General features: G+C 41.1%; 1 protein-coding gene across 2 annotated transcripts in view; it reads left to right on the top strand.

Moving 5' to 3' along the window:
* Positions 1–14,883, top strand: part of VCAN (versican) — a 99,356-nt gene extending 84,473 nt beyond the window's left edge. For both annotated transcript variants that reach the window (XM_036403485.2, XM_036403486.2), the window contains 3 exons: positions 12,494–12,638; positions 13,123–13,305; positions 14,160–14,883. In XM_036403485.2, coding sequence (XP_036259378.1) covers positions 12,494–12,638; positions 13,123–13,305; positions 14,160–14,290 — 459 coding nt within the window. In that variant the 3' untranslated portion in view covers positions 14,291–14,883. The remainder of the gene's footprint in view (positions 1–12,493; positions 12,639–13,122; positions 13,306–14,159) is intronic.
* Positions 14,884–19,809: the final 4,926 nt, after the last annotated feature.

Here is a 19,809-nt window from a genome sequence, read left to right as displayed (position 1 = left end):
CCAACAAAAAACCCCCAAAAAAAACCAGCCAAAAAAACCCCCACTGTCGCTAAATACGGACCCAAGCAAACAGCCAGTAAATTCATTTTGGGATACCTAATATTTTGTGGTTTAGCTCTAAGGTCTTGTTCTCAGTTCCTGTTATTGTATGTGTGGGAGCTCTCTAAGGTTTCACATAGAAATACTCAAAAATCTGAGACTGTGGTAATTTAAGGGTCTCTGCTGGAGCTGGTTTGTGATCTTGCCTTGCGCAAGGCCGTGTGTGGCAAATCTCCTCACGCACCAGGATGCATTTTTGGGTGATGATCTGGCACTCCACTCTTGGCCTTTGCTGGGTCTCTGGGGTGCACAGAGGAGCCTCACAAGTATTTCTGGAGCCTGCTCTGTGGTGCAGCTCTGCAGCAGACATCCTCAGCTGGTTCAGGGGGCCTGTAACCCATAATTCTGGCATAAAACTTTAAGATGCTGTTGATACCTCCTGACTTTAAACAAAAAGGAAAATCAGCAGAAGGAGAGGGAAAACATCTTCACCCACCATTGAAAAACCTAAATCAAAGAGCTGATGGATGTAGGAAATGATCAAACTTTTCCCCATCCAAAATAATCTCTTCTGTAGGAGGAACAGGTGATTCATTTGCTGTTGAGCACCCAGTGGAGAACATTACATTAAGAAAAAGCCCAAACTGGTTATTATTTTCCCTTCCAGTAGTGAACTTTTAAATCAGAGAGCATCTGGACACACCTGTTGTTGCTGCAGACCATGTGGCTGCAGCTGGTGTGGAAAGACACCTGGGGCAAGGCAGGCTTCACTTATTGCCATTGCATGTAAATAACCACAACCTAAAAGTGCTCTTAAAGGGTTTATAAACCAGACATTTCTTGGGGACATGGCTGTGTGTGGCAGGTGACAGCAAAGAGGGGTGGGAAATGGTGGTGAAGCTTTCTGTTGCCTCACTGGTGGCTCAGGGTGGTACCAAGGCCCCCTCGGTGATTCCAGACATCAGCTGTAAAATAAGGTAAATATATATAAGATAATATATAGTGCTTATATATTCCAAAAGCAGAGTTGTTGTGACACTAATTAATCACCCTGGTCTAGTGGAAGGTGTCCCTGCCCATGGTCCTTCTCAATCCAAACCATTCTGAGATTCTATGAATTTGAGGAAATTAAAATTGGAGGTGAGATCATATTTTTTAATTCAGGCTACTGACCGAATGGGCATTATATTTTTACTGTAATTTTCAATGTTAAGAAATTAAGATATTCAAGGAACAGAGTAGTACCATCTGTCCAACAGATTTCTGCTTTGATTGATCTTTTTTTCCACCTTATTTTTCTTTCATTTTTAACCACTTCCCTCTGTCTCTTCCTTCGGAAACAATTTAGGTGTCTCCTGAAATCATTTATGTTCATTGCTTCAATAGATTTTCCTCATAACTTATTCCATATGGTTTTTGGATCCCATGGTTCTGAGCAGCTGCCTCATTTGTTCCTTTTTCTTTGGCTTTTAACTTATTTCTCATACTTTCTAACCACTCTTGTTGTTACAATGATTTATTACTTCTCTAGTAATTAATAAGAATGATAACATAATTAAATACATGCATCCAATCTATTTCCCTGATGTTCTCCTAAAACTGCACTGAATTTAAATACTATGCAGGTGGAAAATTTGCCTCTTTTATGGGTGTGCAGGTGAGCAAGATTTATGATGGCTTTAAATTCATTAGCATAATTTATGATCATGAAAATCAGCATCATTACACTAACACTCAGGCTCTAAATTGAATTTCTGAGTTTAGAGGTGACTCTTGCCTATAGCCAAAATTTAAATAGCCTTGACTTGTTTTATATATCAGGGTGCATGTGTATTCAGCTGTTTCTAAATTTGTTTCCCAGCTCTATGCACTCTCCAAAAAATATTGTCTATTCACAATTCCATTCAAGACTTCTGGCATGGGGAAAAATTTGTCAAGTGTGCTGGGGATCCCCCTGATATCAGTTTTCTTGGGGATACTATCAGAAGAGTGATTGTGCAGCTACAAGTGGTGCACATTCATCTTTATCTTGATACTTCCTTGAATTTTCTCCAATAACAGCTTGGTCCAATCCAAAAAATCATGTTTGCATGACTTTATGAGGTTTTATGGATTAAAAATAAATCCCTGACAGTTCTTATGCTTTGTGCACTTAAAAGAAAAAGCAAATTAACAACAACAACAACGACGACAACAAGACATGCTGTGGGTGACAAGTTTCTCTTTCACACAAATTTTCCTTCTGAACCAAAGCAAGCCCCTGGAATTGGGAATTGGGAATGCTTGAAGCACAGGCTTCACTACTGGAGACACAGAAAAAGCTTTATATTACTTGGGTACTCATTTCCCACCAACACAAGGAAACCAACAGAAATATGCAGCACACTGACAGCAACTCTTTTGCCAGAGATTTTATTGGCAATTTTGGGAAAAGGGATAAAATACCTTTTTTTTTTTTTTTTTCTTTGCACCTAAAACGTTTTCCAACCAATGGGTTCAATGGAAGGAAATCATTAATTTTTTGACATTTTCAGCCCCTGACAAGTTGTGTTTTTCCAGGTTTTTTTAAACTGAAGCCAAGAGCCAGCCACCATTAAACATGATATTTGGGCAAAGCATGTAAATGAGAATATAGAATTAAGGTTCTTGCTGGGAAACCTAGACTGAACTTAAAGTAGCCTTGACAGGGTCTCAGCCCTTCTGGAAAAGACTGTTTAGTTACCTAATAGTGGATGAAGTATAGTCAGCCACTTTTGATACCTTGGAATTATTCCTTTTTCACTCCTATAGAAAATACTCGCTGTTAAGAATTCATCAAAACCAGCAGCACCAGTCAGAAAAAAAAACCAAAAAAAAAAACCCCAAAACCCAAACCCTCTGTATTCCTGTGCACATTTTTTGTGCTTCAACTGGAATTTATGTTAAACTTGGAAAAATAGTGCCAGTAAGCAAGTTTTAGAAAAGATGAAGAGTGATCTTGGAAATTCACGCTCTGGCTCTCAGGGTTCCTGGAGGAAAATGTTAGTGTCTTGAATAATGAAGTGAATACAATCAAATTCAGTGAGAAAGCAAGAAATAGTGTTTAAATCTTCTCAGCCCGTATGACTTTTGTCCATATTTGCATTGAGTCTCCCTGTTTTCCATTAAAAACCCCAGCTTTGAGGACAAGAAAAATTATCCTAATAAATAGAAACAGGCCCACTCCTAAATCACATTATTGGAGGTTCTGGTCCTGAAACGAGACCTTGAGGAAGCTTTTTGATCTGCCTCACTGAAATGTCTGATGCATCATTATCTGTGAGATTTCAGAGGGATTGGGCAAGTTTGTTTCTTCACTGTAGAGTGGTTTTAATTCAACGCCAGTTAGCAGTTTCCTGCCTTTCAGGCAAAATGGCACAATCTTGTGCAGATAAAGCCTCACCATCTGCTGGTGAAACACACATTTTCAGCTTGTTGTACCCACTGCAACCCAAACACAGACTGGGCTCGAGAGAACAAAATTAATTGAATAAAGTGGTTGTGTCCCACCTCTCATGCCCTAAAGTTTAATTGTCAGCTCAGGTGGCACTTTGCATAAAGAAAATGGTTTTCAGGTAACTGGTCTATCATTACAGGTTATATTTTTTTGGCAAATGAATTTGCTTATATTTGTCTTTCTTTTTTTAAAATTTTCTTTACAAACAAATTGGGACCTTCTTGGCTAAGACCAGAACATATCTTCAAAGTGCTCCTTGGCTAAGCTTAGGGCACATTTTCCAATGAGCAGAATAAAATAGGCTTTAATTACAGTAAGCTGAGGGATCAATGACTGCTCACATGTATCTGCTTTTTTTTTTTTTTTCCTGATTTGCTGTGCTGTACCTGGGGGGTAGGGAGCAATCTTTCCTCATCTACATCATGTCCCTGCCCTCTTTTTTATTTTATTCCTCCTATTTATTTATTTTTCTGTTTTTGAAAGAAATAACTTCTCAGTGGTTCTGTTGGGTGGGAGAGCTGGAATTCATGTTCTCGAGCTGATGGGACACACAGCAGAACAATTTTTTGGGCAAAAACAACAACACCTTTTTTTTTGTATGAAGGGGAAGGAGTTGTTGGCAGCTGTGTTAGTGCAGATCCTCACACGTGGAGCAAATTCAGTGAGAGCTGGGACCACTGACACTGGCCTGGGGCTGGGAGCATCACCTGAGGTTGTGTGGAGCAGCAGGAAGCTGCAAGCTTTGGCAAATCTGCCTGGTCCCTGATTTCAGACAATTTGTCCCAAAAGTGAAGGTGGTGAGAGCAGCCCCTGAGGTGTGTTCAGAGAACTTGCAGCACCCCAGCTCTTTTGGAGCTTTGTTAATCATGAATTCCTGAAAATCAAGCCAATTTCTGCTCAAGATGTTTCAGGTATGATTACATTGATGGATTCAAGAGGCAGGGGAGAATAACATAGTGGTTTTTAGAGCATGTTTTGCTAGCTCTGCTTTTCTTCTGTTCAGGGTAGTTATAGGGCTGTTTGTTGGCTTTGGTGTGGGAGAACATTATTTTCCCTCTGATATGCAGTCTACAGTGCAATGAAAATGCCTATGTGTAGTCTTTATTTACATTTAGAAAATTACAGAATCTAAATTGTTCTTGCACTCTACTCTAGATTTTTCTCCCAGCATTTCTGCAACAGTGAACAACACTTTCAAGTATGTCTCAAGCACAATCTTCATCCCACAATTATCTATAAGGCTCTAAGCAGTGAAAACAAACACATTTGGCAAAAAACCCACAGTGTTGCAGGAGAAGGAAGCAAACACTCACACAACCGTGTGACCAGAGTAATTTGCCTGCTTGGATCTTTTTATACTTTAAATGTGATGCAACACACAAGTACAGAACAACAGAACTTACATTATCAGCTGGGGCATTTAATAATTGATCAAAGGGAGAGGGGACACTACGGGAAGCTTGAAAATACACCAGCAAAATCGAATTTAAATAATTCACTTAGCTCTGTGAATGGTAACTCTTACAGCTGTAAAGCACACCCATCCAAACAGGGGAAGAGAAAAAAAAAAAAAAAAAGAGAGAAAAAAAATGTGGTGTTGCTTTTGGCAGCTCCCCCTTTGTGTTTGCTAAGGACCCTTGTGAGCAGGCAGAGCAGACAAGGAGCCCTTTGGAGCTATTCATGTTATGGATTAAGCACATACAGCAACTTGGGGCAGTGCCCAGGGCCCCCTGCCCCACGAGGGGGGTTTTTCACATCCCCTGGAAAACGCTGCTGATAATTAGTGCTTTGTAGGGCGGTGAGCTCACTGCCATTACATAAGATTAGTGCTGTAATAAGGAGCTGGCCAGCGTCTGTGGCCAGATTGTCTGTCACTGGGAGAATGCTGCCAGCCAGGAAAGGGATGGGGAATATTGCCACTTTTAAAGCTGTACAGGGACCCTGGCTTGGGCTTTTTTTCCTCCCCTTCAGCACAGGGGTGTTTATGCTTTGTGTTCTGCAAAGCTGGTTCTTTGGGTTGTCAGTGTTAGGTAGGTACATTAAAATAAAAAATTTAAAAAAAAAATTAAGAAAAAGAAGGAAAACAACCCAGAAACTTAATTCTGGCAAAAAACAAAGCCCTCTCTTTTCCTTCCTTTATTGGTCGGTGAATCAGAAGGCTTTAACTTGAGCAAATCTGTAACTGCACCCCTCTCAGAAAGAGAAACTTCATTGAACACACACACACACACACAAAAAACCCAAAACCTTCAAAAGGCATGGAGTATTGTAGTGAAGTAGCCTGCCTCTGAGGGTTAAGTAAAGCAAACAAACTAAAAAAGTGCTGTAGTCAGCTGCAAACAAAAAGCTCATTGTGCCCATGTCCCGCAGGATCCTTGGAGAAGGAGATTTTAAACCTACCAAATGTTTTGGTTCTGTGCTGCAGTCAGTCATTACGGCCTCTTTTTAAGATGCTCATTTGACCCACGTTTAAATGGAGGAGAACTATATAATGTTATTAATGACAGGTATATTTTTGGTTCAGGATGTCGTAACGAGGGCCTCCTGGACAAAGTGGGGTTTTGTCTTGTTTTTAGCAGGGGGGTCAGCAGTTACTTCAGAGACTTGTTACTGCTGGGCTGAAATTACTCGTTACTCTGGGCTAAAATTCTTGGACAGCTTCAAACCTGCAGTAATTCAGTAATTGTTGACAAAGTGCAGGATTTTCCTTCTTTTTTTTTTTTTTTTTTTTTTTTTCCTCGCTTGGTAGCTGTGCACAAAAAGATTAAGTCACACCCCACACAATTTGCATTGCGCTGCTAATATATATTCGTGTCAGTGTGACTCCAAAACAAACATGAGTTACACCAAACCAGCACTTACCACCCTACTTTCTTTCTTTCTTTCTTTCTTTGCCACTCATTTTAATGTGATTTCTCAGCTGCTAAAGTGACTTCTGAGAGCCCATCACACACAGCATACCCTCAAAATTGAACTGTACAGTGTGTGATGAAAACTATTATTCTGAAAACAACACATGGTAAAGACCAGGTAAAAGTCCACGGCTTCATTTAGCTTTGAAAGAGTTAATGAAAGTTATAATTCTGAGTAATTATAATTTTGGAGCAACTCTGGGCTTTGGAGCAAGCAGACAGCGTCACCTAGTGGGGTTTCACTGCCTGTTTTCTGCTCCTCATGGAAAAATCGTCATTCCTTGGTATTGCTTTAAAAACATCCCAGACCTAGCCATCTGCTCCACTATACCATCATTTCTTCCCAAAACTATGGGACTGACGGGGCTTTTATGTTTCAATTTCTTCAGGTAGCCTTCTTTTCCCACTGGTTGAATTTAAACTAATTAGGTTTCTTTCCCAAATTATTTCCTTTTGCAGAGCTCTTCCTGCTTATTCAATCTGCAGTCGCTTTTTGTGGATAGATCCACATGAATGTGTGTTTTCCAGAGTCCCTTTCTTTTTTTTGCAAGCTGCTGCATGGGACCAAAAAAGTTTCCCAATACATTCCATCTCTCTGTAACCAAAAAACCCAACCCCTGCAAGTGAAATCTTTTTGCAGAAGTATTTAGCAAAGCTCCTCCTGGGAGCTTGTCTTGCTCACAGTGTGACTCAGTCATGGGGAGTGTTGGGTTCCTGCCTGGTCCAAACCCTGCCAGTTTCCCAAATCCTATGCAAATAAAACTCAGATTAGGAGCTAAAGGGAAGCCATTCAACCAGAACCTTAAAAAAAAAAAAATATCAGGATCACGACATGTGATTTTTGTGTGTACTTGTAGATAGGTTTAAATATAGGAGCTGTCTTCAAATTGATTTGAGTTTCTCCCAGCAATGATTTATGCACACATTTGGTGCCTCCTTCAGGCAATTATTTTAGCATCTGTCTGAATCTGCATGTGAACTTCTCTGTGATCATCCCCCTTAAGGCATGACCCACGCCTTAAATCAAGGTGTGTGCTTAAATTCTCACTGAATGGAGTTTTTAATCTCAAGAACGCTTTTGGTGAGTTCTGTCAGTCTGCTTCCTCTCACAGAATTTAACAGAAAAATCCTTTGCAGGACTGGAGGGAATTTTCCGGGAACAGAGCCTGCACTGTAAGATAGCTTGTTGTCTTTCCCATGCAAAAATGCATTTAAATACTAGGTGACCTTAATGGAAGTATCTCATACATTGCCAAATCTTCACAGAAATCTGGTTGATTTTTTTTTTTTTTCCCTATGGAAAAGAAACGCAATCCTGTTTAAACTTCCCAAGTGTCTCCTGTAACAGCATCAGTGCTGTTACACAGTCCCAAACGAGGGTTTCCTGGACTGATGCATGTGCTCATTGTAACCTCGTGCTGATCTTGTTGAAGTTCAGCCACCGAGTAATTCCCGAGACTCACTGAAAGTGAGATGTAATTTTTATTTAAGCTGCCCAATTATAACAACCCCCACAGAGAGAGAGACTCATTCAGGGCCTTTCCTGATAAAGATTTCTAAGACTTTTTCTGCTTTTATGTTGAAAAAAAGAAAAAAAAATAGTATTCCTGTTCTTATCAGAGCTATGGCAGGAGAAGAAAATGGTGATAGTAAGGTTTGCAGTGGTGTTTTCAGCTTAGTGATAAATACCAGGCAGGAAATGTTGCTTCACTTTGAGATGAAATGGCACAGAAAGTATCCAATCAGCCAGGCCCTACCTCTTCCATTGTTGATTTTTCTCTAATTTGCCTCATTAGTCTTGCATTAAGGAGGAATCAGATAAGGAAGTAGTCGGAAGGAAAGAAAATAAAAATCACAACTGCAAGCTCCAAAAAGTGCCAAGACAGATTTGTAAAGACAGCTTAGTTTAACATGCTGAAAACATGTTTCCTTTCCCCAGAAGGAAAAGCCTTAACCTGTAAATCTAAATGGATGTATTTCAAGTAAATGATTTCCTAGATTCAGCCCTATACAGAAGATTATTGGCCTTTACACAATACCGAGGTCAAGCAGTAAAGTTTTGTTGGCATCTGTGGTTTTTTTATTGTGCTTCGTTAAACACAATGCTTGTTGGCTGTTTTGGAGCGATTGATCTCAGGCACTTGATGAGCCTTTTGTAGATAAAAGGAGGGCTGAAATTTCCAAAGGAGTGCCTCAAAGCTGAGATACTGCTGGATCCACCTGTGCAGTGCAAGCACCTGAAAGAGCTGAGCGGATTACCCATTAGTGAGGAAATGGGCGCATGAAGAAAGGCTGCTTATCTGAGATTTTAAATAACAAAGCTCACGAGGTGGGACCTTGTCCACGATGGGAAGATTATGCACCTTCTGTTTAATTAGCAGCCATCTGAATGGGAATAGCTAGTGACTGGCTAATAAAGTTTTCTGCTTTACAGCTCTTGCTGCAGTCCTGGCGTTTTTAAGCCCGTTTTATGTGACAAGCCACCCAACACGACTGCGAATTTCCATAAAAGGAAATCCTCCCCAAAAATGTGGAACTTAATAAAACGTCCTCATGGGCTTTTGAAGCCATCATATCCAAACTCCTCCTGTGAGGCAAGAGAATAGATTTTTTCCCTGTTTTATGGGCTGTGGATGGCCAGCCAAGTGCATTATCTAGTGCCACGTAGGAAGCCTGAAGAGCTGAATCCCAACTGGGCTCCAGCTCTAAGTCAGGGACCATCCACACTCTGCAGGAAAATTTTCAGGGCCTTTGAGCAGAGAAAGCCAGAACAAATAAATCCAGTGTGACAGAGAAGGCTTTGATTTCAACAATAAAACCAAACAAGTACAAGTAAGATTGTACAACTAATTATTGCGGTATAATTAAAAGCACAAAGGGTATAAACTCCACTTCTCATCCTGAAATGATGGTCAGGCAGACTCCCCAAGAACCAAAGGGAAGGTACAGGGACCAAACCCCTGTCCCTGGGGCTGGGTCCTGCAGTCACCTGGCTGCACAGAAGCCTCAGGTTTTTGAGGAAAAGTCCCAACCACCCTGCCATTGAGGATTTTGAGAGTTTTTCAGAGTGGGTGGGGCAGTGGTGTCTGCCTGAGCCTGTGGTCTGTGCTTGATCAAGGTTGGGTTGTGGCAAAAAACAGAATAAAAAAAAATTTTAGCTGATTTTTGGTTTCAGTTGGACGGGGCTTGGAACAACTTGTTCTAGTGGAAGGTGTCCCTGCCATGGCAGGGGGTGGCACTGGATGATTTTAAAGGTTCCTTTCAACCCAAACCATGCTGAGATTCTGTGATTGCTCTGGACCTCCTTTTCCACAGCTGGAGGAGAAGTGTGGCCAGACAAACCTCCTCTGAGGTACATTTTGTGTCTTGTACATCATTAAGATTATATGTCCAGAAACGTACATTCTGGAAGCACTTTGCATTTTAATACAGAGAAAAAATTAATGTCTTTTGCAGTAATGTTGCTTAAAGAACAGAGTAGTGATGGTTTTCAGGTCACTCTGTGCAATCACCCAGTGTCAATATTTCTGACAAGGGCTAGAAACCTTACAGCAACTTTTCTTCCATGTGTTCACCAACTATTTGATTCTATTTAGGTTTTGTCTTATGAATGATGCAGCATTGCCAAAGGTTTTTTTCCCATTAATTTTTTGCTGGTATGGTTTTACTGGAGATGGTGCAGTCACCCAGATCTACACCAGTGGAAACCAGATTCATGCCTATGCTCATGCAAAGATCTATTCCATAAGGGAAATGCAAAATATTAGTTCATTTGTCCAGTAGCCTATTCCACTCAAATTGTGAGAATCTCCTTGTATCATTGTCCCACATTGTCAGTGTCTAAATAAGGAACTGGAAAACTACAGAGGGGCTGGGTGGGGACCTAAGAAAGCAATTCAGCAGTCTGGAACTTCCTCTGCTAAGCAATTCTGGCACCAGACCCAGGCAAAATCAGAGCTCCTCAGCCAAAATAAATCTGTGCAATGACGATATCAGATGTGAGGTAACAGCAAGTCATGCTGGAGGATATCAGACATTCTTGAGCAAACCACAGGGCCTAGATGTAATACTCTGCCACTACGCTGCAGCCCTGCCAGCTAAGCAAACACGAATTTTGGAGTCATTTTGGCAAGGCAAGTAAGAGCATATGGAGTCTGAGTGCTGAGGGTGGGAGCTGGCAGGCTGCTGAGCACCTCCAGCTCACACGCCCCCAATAGCCACTAAATATCCTTCATTCCCACACTCTCATCCCTATGGAAGCAAGCGGCTCTGCAGTGTTATTTCCACCAGAAACAGCTGCAAGGCTTGCTGAAATCTTTCCTTGGCTCTCAGGACGTTATTGATGGAACATTCTGACACTAACCTTATAGTTTTCTTTAATTTTTGTACCTATGCGCATGTTCTTGAAAGCAAATGGATCCTAAATTTGAGTAAATTAGTTGGTGTGCACTGTAATTTAGGGCTGTTAAACACTGAAAAGTTGAGATGGAGTTAATTTAGTTCCAGCTGAAAAGGGGTATGTTTTATTAGAGGTAATAAATTCAGTGCAGAACAAATTTATTCAGACTGTGCTGGTTAAATTGCCTGGATAATTAAAACCTATGATGGGTAAGATGACACGTGGTAGGAAAAGGTTAAGTATTTAACTCATTTTCCTTTCATACTTTGATTCATTGTAAGGTAAATACTACTTGTGTGGGGTATGTTAACTTTATTTCTAAAATGTGTTCACCCAGGCAGTGAATAAGGGTTATTTCACGAAGTTAAGAAAATAGAAAACTAAACTTTTATGACATTTGTACGGGCCAGCTTTAGTCAGAAAGATGTAAGCACTGGGGAAAATATAAGCAGTGTAGAAACTGTGTCATTTTGCCCATACAAGGGGCTAGCTGCCTGGGTAGTGTCTGGCATTTATGTGAATTCCAGTTCTTACAGATAGCTATTTTTATCCTTCCCTAAATTCTTCCTGGAGTGACACAACAGAAATCCCAGCAAAAATCGCAAATTTTAGGAGTAGTTTCCAAATTGAAAATTTTAGGAGTAGTTTTCCAAATATTCTCTCACTTTTCTTGACACAACATTATGCAAATCTCAGATTCCTGTGCGTTGTTTGGGAGCAAAATGAGGGATTATCCCACCTCTGCTGGCTGCCAGGACAGGAGGCTGTATGGGCCCTGACAAGAACTGCTGCACAGGTTTCAATCAGCCTGACAAAAGTGTCGCTACTTTTCCTGCTGGTTGATTGTAAAAACGGACTGAATCCTCCCAAATTTTCACCCAAAAATGACATTGTGCTGGTATTTCACAGCCATTCGAAGGTTCTTTTGTCAGTTTTTGTTTGTTTGTTTTATTTTGCACGTACCAAAACTTGTATTTCTACTTCTAAATGTAGTGCATTTTGAAGAAGCACTTTCTGCTGCTATTCACATATTTTCATAGATGTTTGAGGCTGGTTTTTCAACAGAAGGCAGAATTTGAATCAACATTTCTAAAGCTGAGAGGCTGCTCTCTGGGCTCAGACTGCCACCTAGCATTTTTAGTTGAAACACCAATCTCTGTGGTTTTGGGGGCCACATTCTGACTTTTTCACTCATGTTGCACCTAAGTCTGCATGTCATCCCTGTGGAATGACTTCATTAACTGGATGAAATCATCCAATGCCATAAATAATCCAAGTCTGGGAAGTTAATCTGCAACTTCTCACTTAGTAGATGTGCTCTAATGAGGGTCATGGGATATTTATTTTCTTGCATTATATTTCATGATATTTATGTAGGAAAGAGTGTTTTTGACACACTTAGGATCCAGTTTTGCTTGTGTCTCTTTGTTTTGTTCACCTGACATCAGTTTACAGCAAATGAGAAGTTAGACCAGAGTGTTTTTCCCCTTGAGATAATCTTTAACATAGTGGGAGGATATTATAAATATACCTTTGTTTAGCCCACTCTTAGCAGCCTGAATCAAACAGTTGAGATTGCTTCTCACCACAGGTGATATCATGTGCTCTTTTGTTAATGTAAATATTCTCCAGCACTGGGAATGATGGTTTTGCTTCTCTTTTCTGCAGCAATATGAGAACTGGAGACCAAACCAGCCAGACAGCTTCTTTTCTGCTGGGGAAGACTGTGTTGTTATAATCTGGCATGAGAACGGGCAGTGGAATGATGTCCCATGCAATTACCACCTCACTTACACCTGCAAGAAAGGAACAGGTACAAACTTTGCAGTGACAAAAGCATAATTTGCTAGATTGCCATTCAGTACTTCTGACCAGGTTCTCTGGACCTTGATGGATCCATCAGTTTTCAGTCCTTTTGAACATGTCACTGAGGATGACATGAAGAGCCCTAAAAAAAGGACTTTTCCCTTAAACGCTTGTAGTAACTTCACTGGCTTTCAGGTTTCTTTGTGTGAATATGCCAACTTTTTGGCTTAAATTTACTTTTAGAATTTAAACCAAAAAGGCAATACTGACCACAATATCTGCCATTTTCCAATTTCCAGCACTATTAGTTTTGGTTTACAGGACTGGAGATCTACAGGACAGACTGATCCCTCTGTCCTTTTCTGGATATTCCTTTGGGATTCCTGATGAGGTCCCTCGTCACCTTCCCTTAGCCAGAGCTCAGAGGCTGGTCCCAGCTCAAACTGGGCTCACAAACTGAAGTTTTGGGTGATGCTCTCTCTTCCTTCCAGTGGCTTGTGGCCAGCCTCCCGTGGTGGAAAATGCAAAGACCTTTGGGAAGATGAAGCCTCGTTATGAGATCAACTCCCTCATCAGATACCACTGCAAGGATGGCTTCATCCAGCGCCACATCCCGACCATCCGCTGCCAGGGGAACGGACGATGGGATATGCCCAAAATTACTTGCATGAATCGTGAGTTCTCTGAAAGAAAAACACTGGCACATCAGAAACAGCGGGCTGGTTTGAGATAATTAAGTATTGAATGTGTATTTTAAGAGAGGAGCAAGTCTGGTAGGACAGATCATGGTGAAAAAACACCAAGCATCCGAAAGGAATGGAAATTTTCCTCTTCTGTGTCTACTGATGCCTTGGAGTGGCTGCCTAGAACAGAGGGTAGACAAGATTAAGAGAATAAAGTGGGTATTTATTAAAGGCCTTCAATAGGTACACCTTGGGCTGTCAGAAGCCTCCCATGGGCTGCACCCAAAATGGACAAAGGACACGAGTTTTTCACACAATTATAAGTGTGGTCCATTTGCATTTCAGAGGTTAATCCTCCAATTACAGCTTCAGGTAATGAAGCCATTTACCCCCAGTTTGCTCCCCTCCCAGCCCACTTTTGTCTATACTTTTGGGGCCTGAGGCTGTCCTCAGGCCTAGAGGAGTTGTGTTATCTGACCAAAATGTGAAGACAGTAACTAACACTTTATATGGAGTTTAGAGTCATACCCTAGAGCAGCATAAGATTTGAAAAACACAAAAGGTTAAAATCTTAAGGCATCATTCCAGAAGGCATTAAGATTATTTTAAAGTCAGAAAATCCTGGAATCAACAGGTTCCTAATAATGCTCACGACTCTTTCTGCAGCTGTGTGTATGCCTGTAACACTGCCACAGCTCCAGCTAATCATTTGTTTACCCTCTAATTAACAAGGAATAAACAACAACTGTGTTGTGAAGTGTAGCCGGCCCATTCACAGCTTAATTCTAAATGAATTTCCCCCCCTTTTTTTTTTTTTTTTTTCCCCTTCTCCCTTCTCTCTGCAGCCTCCACATACCAAAGGACTTACTCTAAGAAATACTACTACAAACACTCCTCATCAGGCAAGGGGACGTCGTTAAACTCGTCCAAGCACTACCACCGCTGGATCAGGACGTGGCAGGACTCGAGGCGCTGAGAGCTAAATGGTGAATTGGGGATTTCCACCATTTCAGCCAAAGTCATAACTTTCTGTGCCTTTTTCTATCACTTATAGGAGTATTATCGAATCGTTTTGAAACTACGGACTGCAGTATTCACGGCGCGTTTTTGCAAAAAAAAAAAAAAAAAAAAAGGAAAAAAATTTAAAAAATTGCGGTGTTTATCAGAAAATTTAAGAAATAAATAAAAAAGAGGAGAAGTGCTTATGGGGATAAAAGGAAACCATTTCCAGCCTATAAAAGATTATTAGTTTTCTATATGCCATCGGTGTGGACCATTTTATGATATGTACCAGCCTTCTGCAATATTTAAACAGCTCAATTTTAGCACCAATGAAAATGTAAATAAGATGATTTTAATGTTGTTCGACTGTGTGTTGTTTTTAAAATCCTGTATATAAAATGAAAAGTCACACTAATTTCAGGCATATTTATGGTTAGAATGGCCTCAGAGGTCTTCAGTCATTTATGACGTTGTTTCTGTGTTGTTTACCTAGGCTGGAAATGGTTGAAATAAAGACTTCACTGACTGAAATTTGCAATTATCAGGTGAAGATAAACACACAAGTGACATGACTTTTTTTTTTTTTTTTTTTTTTTTTTTTTTAATGGGAGCTGTGCCAATTCCCACCCAAGGTACAGTTTTGTGTCCCATGAGATGAAAAGTTTAGGCAGAGCACATAAAAGTGGCACGAAGCATGAACTAGGGACTGCAATACGGAACGTTTTTTCTGCTCTCCATTCCAGCTTCAGCACATGTGAGAAAGGACTGTGTGGAGGAGTTGTGTATGACAAGGAGAGCCTGTAAAATTCCAAGTGCTAATACATTAACTTTATCAACCAGGGCCACTTTTTTTTTCTTTTATTTAGGTTTTTTGTTTGTTTGTTTGTTTGTTTGTTTTGAGAAGAGAAAAAAAGGAAACAAGGAAAAAATTTACTTTCATGATATTAACCACAAGGTCTATATTACAGGTCTCTGCATTCTAAAATGGAGGTAGACCTGGTGTTTGGGGGATTTTTTTTTTGTAGAAAACAAACAAAAATCAAAAAAGTAAATAATTTTGTATATATAACCATTTTTTAATCTTTTTATAAAGTAATGAATGTTTGTGTATGAATGCTGCAGCTGTGAAGCGTACATAAATAAATGAAGTAAGCCATACTGATTTAATTTATTGGATGTTATTTTACCCATACAAAGAAGATTCAAAGAGCTCACCAGTGCAGTATTAGCCCCTGAGCTCCACTTTTGGAACCATCTTTCAGTTCAGCTTGCTGTTTTTCCCAGGAGAACAAAAATTCCTGCTAAACAGGATAATTTGTTGGCGGCTAGATGGGTGGCAGCTGTGTGTGACCCACAGAAAAATCAGGATCTTGGCTTTCTCTAAAGAAGTGTGTGCACAGATTGGTTCTAGGTTGTAGTTTGGTGCAGTGTGTACGTAGGAGTTTTCTGCTATGATTTCTTGCCCTGGTCAGTGCCACCACTGACCTGGATGTGTACAGTGAGGGTAGGAGGTGACGTTTGAAACGGCCTCTCCACGGAAAGGACTGTTGTTCCTGCAAAGTGCCTTGCACACCTTTGGGCACAGGACAAAAAAAAAAAAAAAAGTAAAAAAAAAAAAAAAAAAGTTTAAAAAAAGGAAAAAAAATAATAACAGTTAAAAAAAAAACCCGTGAAAATAAAGTAAGTTCCTTAGGATGTACCTTTCAAAGTAACATGAAAAACACAGACAGAGGCGCGAGGTTTACGTCTCTGTGTTCGCGTGGGGTTGTGATGGGGACAAAAAAACTGAGAGGGAAAGGAGAAGAATTGAAACGCAGCCAACAGAGCAGAGCTGCCCATGGAGCAACCTTGCCACAGCTGAAAGCAGAGTTCAGACAACATCTCCTGAGCCTGAGGAATGGCAGGGGCTGCCCCCCACCCTTGTGGCAGGACCTCCTTGCGTTGGCCGGTCCATTCCCCACCCCTCACCCCCAAACAATGCACATAATACTTTTCTCTATTTATATTATTATCTTGTATAGTGTATAATGTGAATGTCTGGGGTTTGGTTTTTTTTTTTTTTTTTTTGTGAATGAAAGTCTAAAATCTTTGTAACTTTTATATCTGCTTCTGTTTCACCAAAGAAACAAGGTTTTGCTATACTGTGACTTGTCTTGTTATTGCATGTCTTCCTGTTTAAATCTATGCAATGTGATTTTTTTCATATGAATACAACTACACTGTCAGGTACTTCACAATTACCTTGGGCTTGGTCAAGTGCCCACTGGAGTCAAAGAGTCAGCTGGCTGAACTTTAGTAGGTGCTGGATTTGACTTTATATGAGCAGCTTTAGGGGATATTTTAAGATATACATTGTATGTTTTGAAGTCGATTATTGCTTGTAAAAGTCAAGGCTCTGTTCATTAAATATACACTAATCTACACATCACTTCCTTGTACCAGAAACACACAGAACAGAAAATATATTTTAACACTTTGCAAACTTTCTCACCATATGTATAAAAAACCCTGCATAGATTTGTTGTTTTCTTGTCTACTTGTTGGATTTAACAATGTTGTAAGACATTCAGATAACATTGTGATTGTAGTTTTAATTAGGTTAGATGCAGTGCTTATATTGATTTTTTTTTCACCTCCTTCTATTACGCATAATAAAATAGGTCTGACAACATTCTTTATTAAAAAAAAAAAAAACAACAAAAAAAACCACTAAAAAAACCTGTCACCCATGCTTGTTTATTTAGACAGGGAATGACAAGTTATTCAGCTCTGGAGAATTTTTATAATACTGGTGTAAACCCCAAAATGTTTCTATACCAACACCCTGCAAAATGCACACCCCCGTGTCACAGGGGTGGCTCTGCTGTGAAGCCAAGGTGCTACCGTGACAAATGCCATCATTCCTTCACCTGGAGCATCCCTGAACTCCAGTCTGGGCAACAATGCTGGGGTTGGAGGCATAGAAGATAAAACCAGAGATGTCACAAGGGTCTGGAGTGCCAGGACAAAGGGAGATGGCTTCAAACTGAGAGAGGGCAGGGCTGGCTGGGATCTTGGCAATGAGGAATTGTTCCCTGGCAGGGTGGGCAGGCCCTGGCACAGGGTGCCCAGAGCAGCTGGGGCTGCCCCTGCATCCCTGGCACTGCCCAAGGCCAGGCTGGACACTGGGACAGTGGAAAGTGTCCCTGCCATGGCAGGGTGACACTTTGAAGCCCTTTTCAACCCCAGCTGTTCCATGGTTCTATGATCTGAATGCAGATTTTGCATTTTTCGTGCCCATGACAGTCTCTGCAGAGTACCCAGTGCTGCTTCGAACATCCTCCTGTCCCTTCAGAACCAACAGCATTTCAATCCCTGGGGTGCATCCCACAGGGCAGAAATCAGCCAGGACAACTCCTTTGGGAGACCTCAAACAGCAAGAGAAGGAGCTGGTTGGGGCACACATTCCAGTTTTGCACAATTTCATTAAATTAGATAGAGACATCTTTGCGTTGGCAGAACTTTGGTTTTATGGCATCTCCTGCCTCAGACATCCCAACTTGTCAGAGGCTGGGGATGGAGGAGCCCCGTAGGACCTGGAATTGTAGCAGTGGGGCCAGGAGGATGCAGGCAGGCTGGCAGGGGGCTGCCAGTGGAAAGGATTTGCTGCCAAGAGGGCTTTGGCATCAGAAATTGCTTTGCCAGGGCAGTGGCTGGAGGAACACTGAGGATCACCATGTGGGTATGGTTAAAGTCAATGTGATACCCTTTTCTAAGAGAAAATTCTTCATTTCCGTAGGTGACATCTCTGCCCTGAGCACAAGCAGAGACCATCCCTGGGCCATGGGAGTTGAAACAGCTGGTGCAAAAAGAAAAATCCATTATTTTCCAGAGAAAACACACAACTTGTGTTGTTGATTTTAAGCAATGATGTGTGCAGGACTCCATGAGCACATTGTTCTTCCTGGTGAATGATGAAAAAGATACAAACAATGCTTGGAGGAAACATGGCCAAAAGCTTGAAGGCCACACAAAGCTGTTAGCATGGCAGAGAAAAGAATTAATGACAGAAACATCACCCAGAAAAAGGTGTATCATTTCAGCCCTCCAGCAGCAGACCTGGAAGGAAGCTTAAGGGCTTGTACAGTGCAGTTTGATGGCAACTTTTGTTTTCCATAGCAAATAAATATTTCCAGGTGGGGAAGCCATCAGCTGTCAGTGCAGCAGAGGCTCAGTCACTGCGTAAATGCTGACAGAACAGAGAAGCAGAACCTTGAGTTCTACGAGCGAGGAATTTATTGCTGGGGCAGGGATGGGTTGGTGACAGTACCAAAATGCCTCCAGATTTCCAAAAGGTGGGACAAATGAAATGAAGCTGAAAGTGGCCCAGCAGCCATTTTTTCACCCAATTTCTGTGGTGGTTGGAGGAGAAAGTAAAAGGAAGACAAACACTGTTGGTGGTCCTGCATGGATGCAGCAGCGTAAGGAGCAAGGCTGCTGGGATTAAGCTCTGGAAGTTACATCATGCAGTGGTGAGCAGTAAAAACCCTTCTGGAGGCAGAAAGGCAATCAGTTTAGGGAAGGGAATAAATGGTGTGGTTGTCTCTGGTAGCAGGAGAATGGCAGGAATTTGGGTCCTGTGTTTCTTCCAGCCTTCGAGGTGATAATTGCACGTAATGTTCCTACTTGGTAGGGAAAAAGAGCAAAGCAGAGGTTTGGCACAGGTCACACAAAAAGATCTGGGGCAGACCTGAGTGTTCACTAAAGGCCCTGTTCTTCCACAGGCTTGAAAAAAATAAAAAGAGGAAAAAGAAAAAAATGACTTTTCTAAGGAGGTGATGGAAAATTTAATTGCAAAAGGCAGTGGGATCCCAGTTTAGTCTTTTCAGAGTCAGAACAAATGTTGGACTCACCCAAGTATCATGATTTTGTCAAAATAAATATTCTTAATAAGCTTGGGAACAGAGGAAGAAGCACCAGATGTTGCTGATGGTGCTGTTTGCTTGCTGGAGGAAGGATCCCTTTGGTTCTTCCTGAAGGAAACTTCTTCCACCTCTGCTTAAGTGGTGGGCAGCTTCCAGATGTGCTAAAATCTTTAGCAAAGATCCAAATTCCAGGAATTGAAAGGATCTCGGATTATCAAAGATCAAAAATTCTTACCAAGGACCAAAAATTCCCAAATAGATGGATTTTTTAGTACATGGCAGGGTAACATCCTCTGTGCCTCCCAAAAGTGCATTTCCACAGAAATATGTGCTCTGTAAACAAAACATGTGGATTTTGGTGAATTTCAAACCATGCTGCAACTAGGCTGATATTTGCAGCTTGAAAACAGGTGATGGCAAAAGGCTGAAATGCCGGACCATCCCCTTTGCTTTTGGGGGAAATAAAGATGTTTCTTCCTCTCATCAACCTGAACAGGTTGCGCTCGTTTCCTCATCCTCTCCCTTTATAAAGAGAACTCATTTCCCTTATCCCTGCAAGATGATCTGGAGCAAAGTTCTGTCCCCTTGC

Source organism: Molothrus ater, chromosome Z (assembly GCF_012460135.2).
Source record: "Molothrus ater isolate BHLD 08-10-18 breed brown headed cowbird chromosome Z, BPBGC_Mater_1.1, whole genome shotgun sequence".
In the NCBI taxonomy this organism is placed as follows: Eukaryota; Metazoa; Chordata; class Aves; order Passeriformes; family Icteridae; genus Molothrus; species Molothrus ater.
The sequence above is the reverse complement of the archived record's forward strand: the minus strand, read 5'-3'. Positions and strand labels throughout refer to the sequence as shown.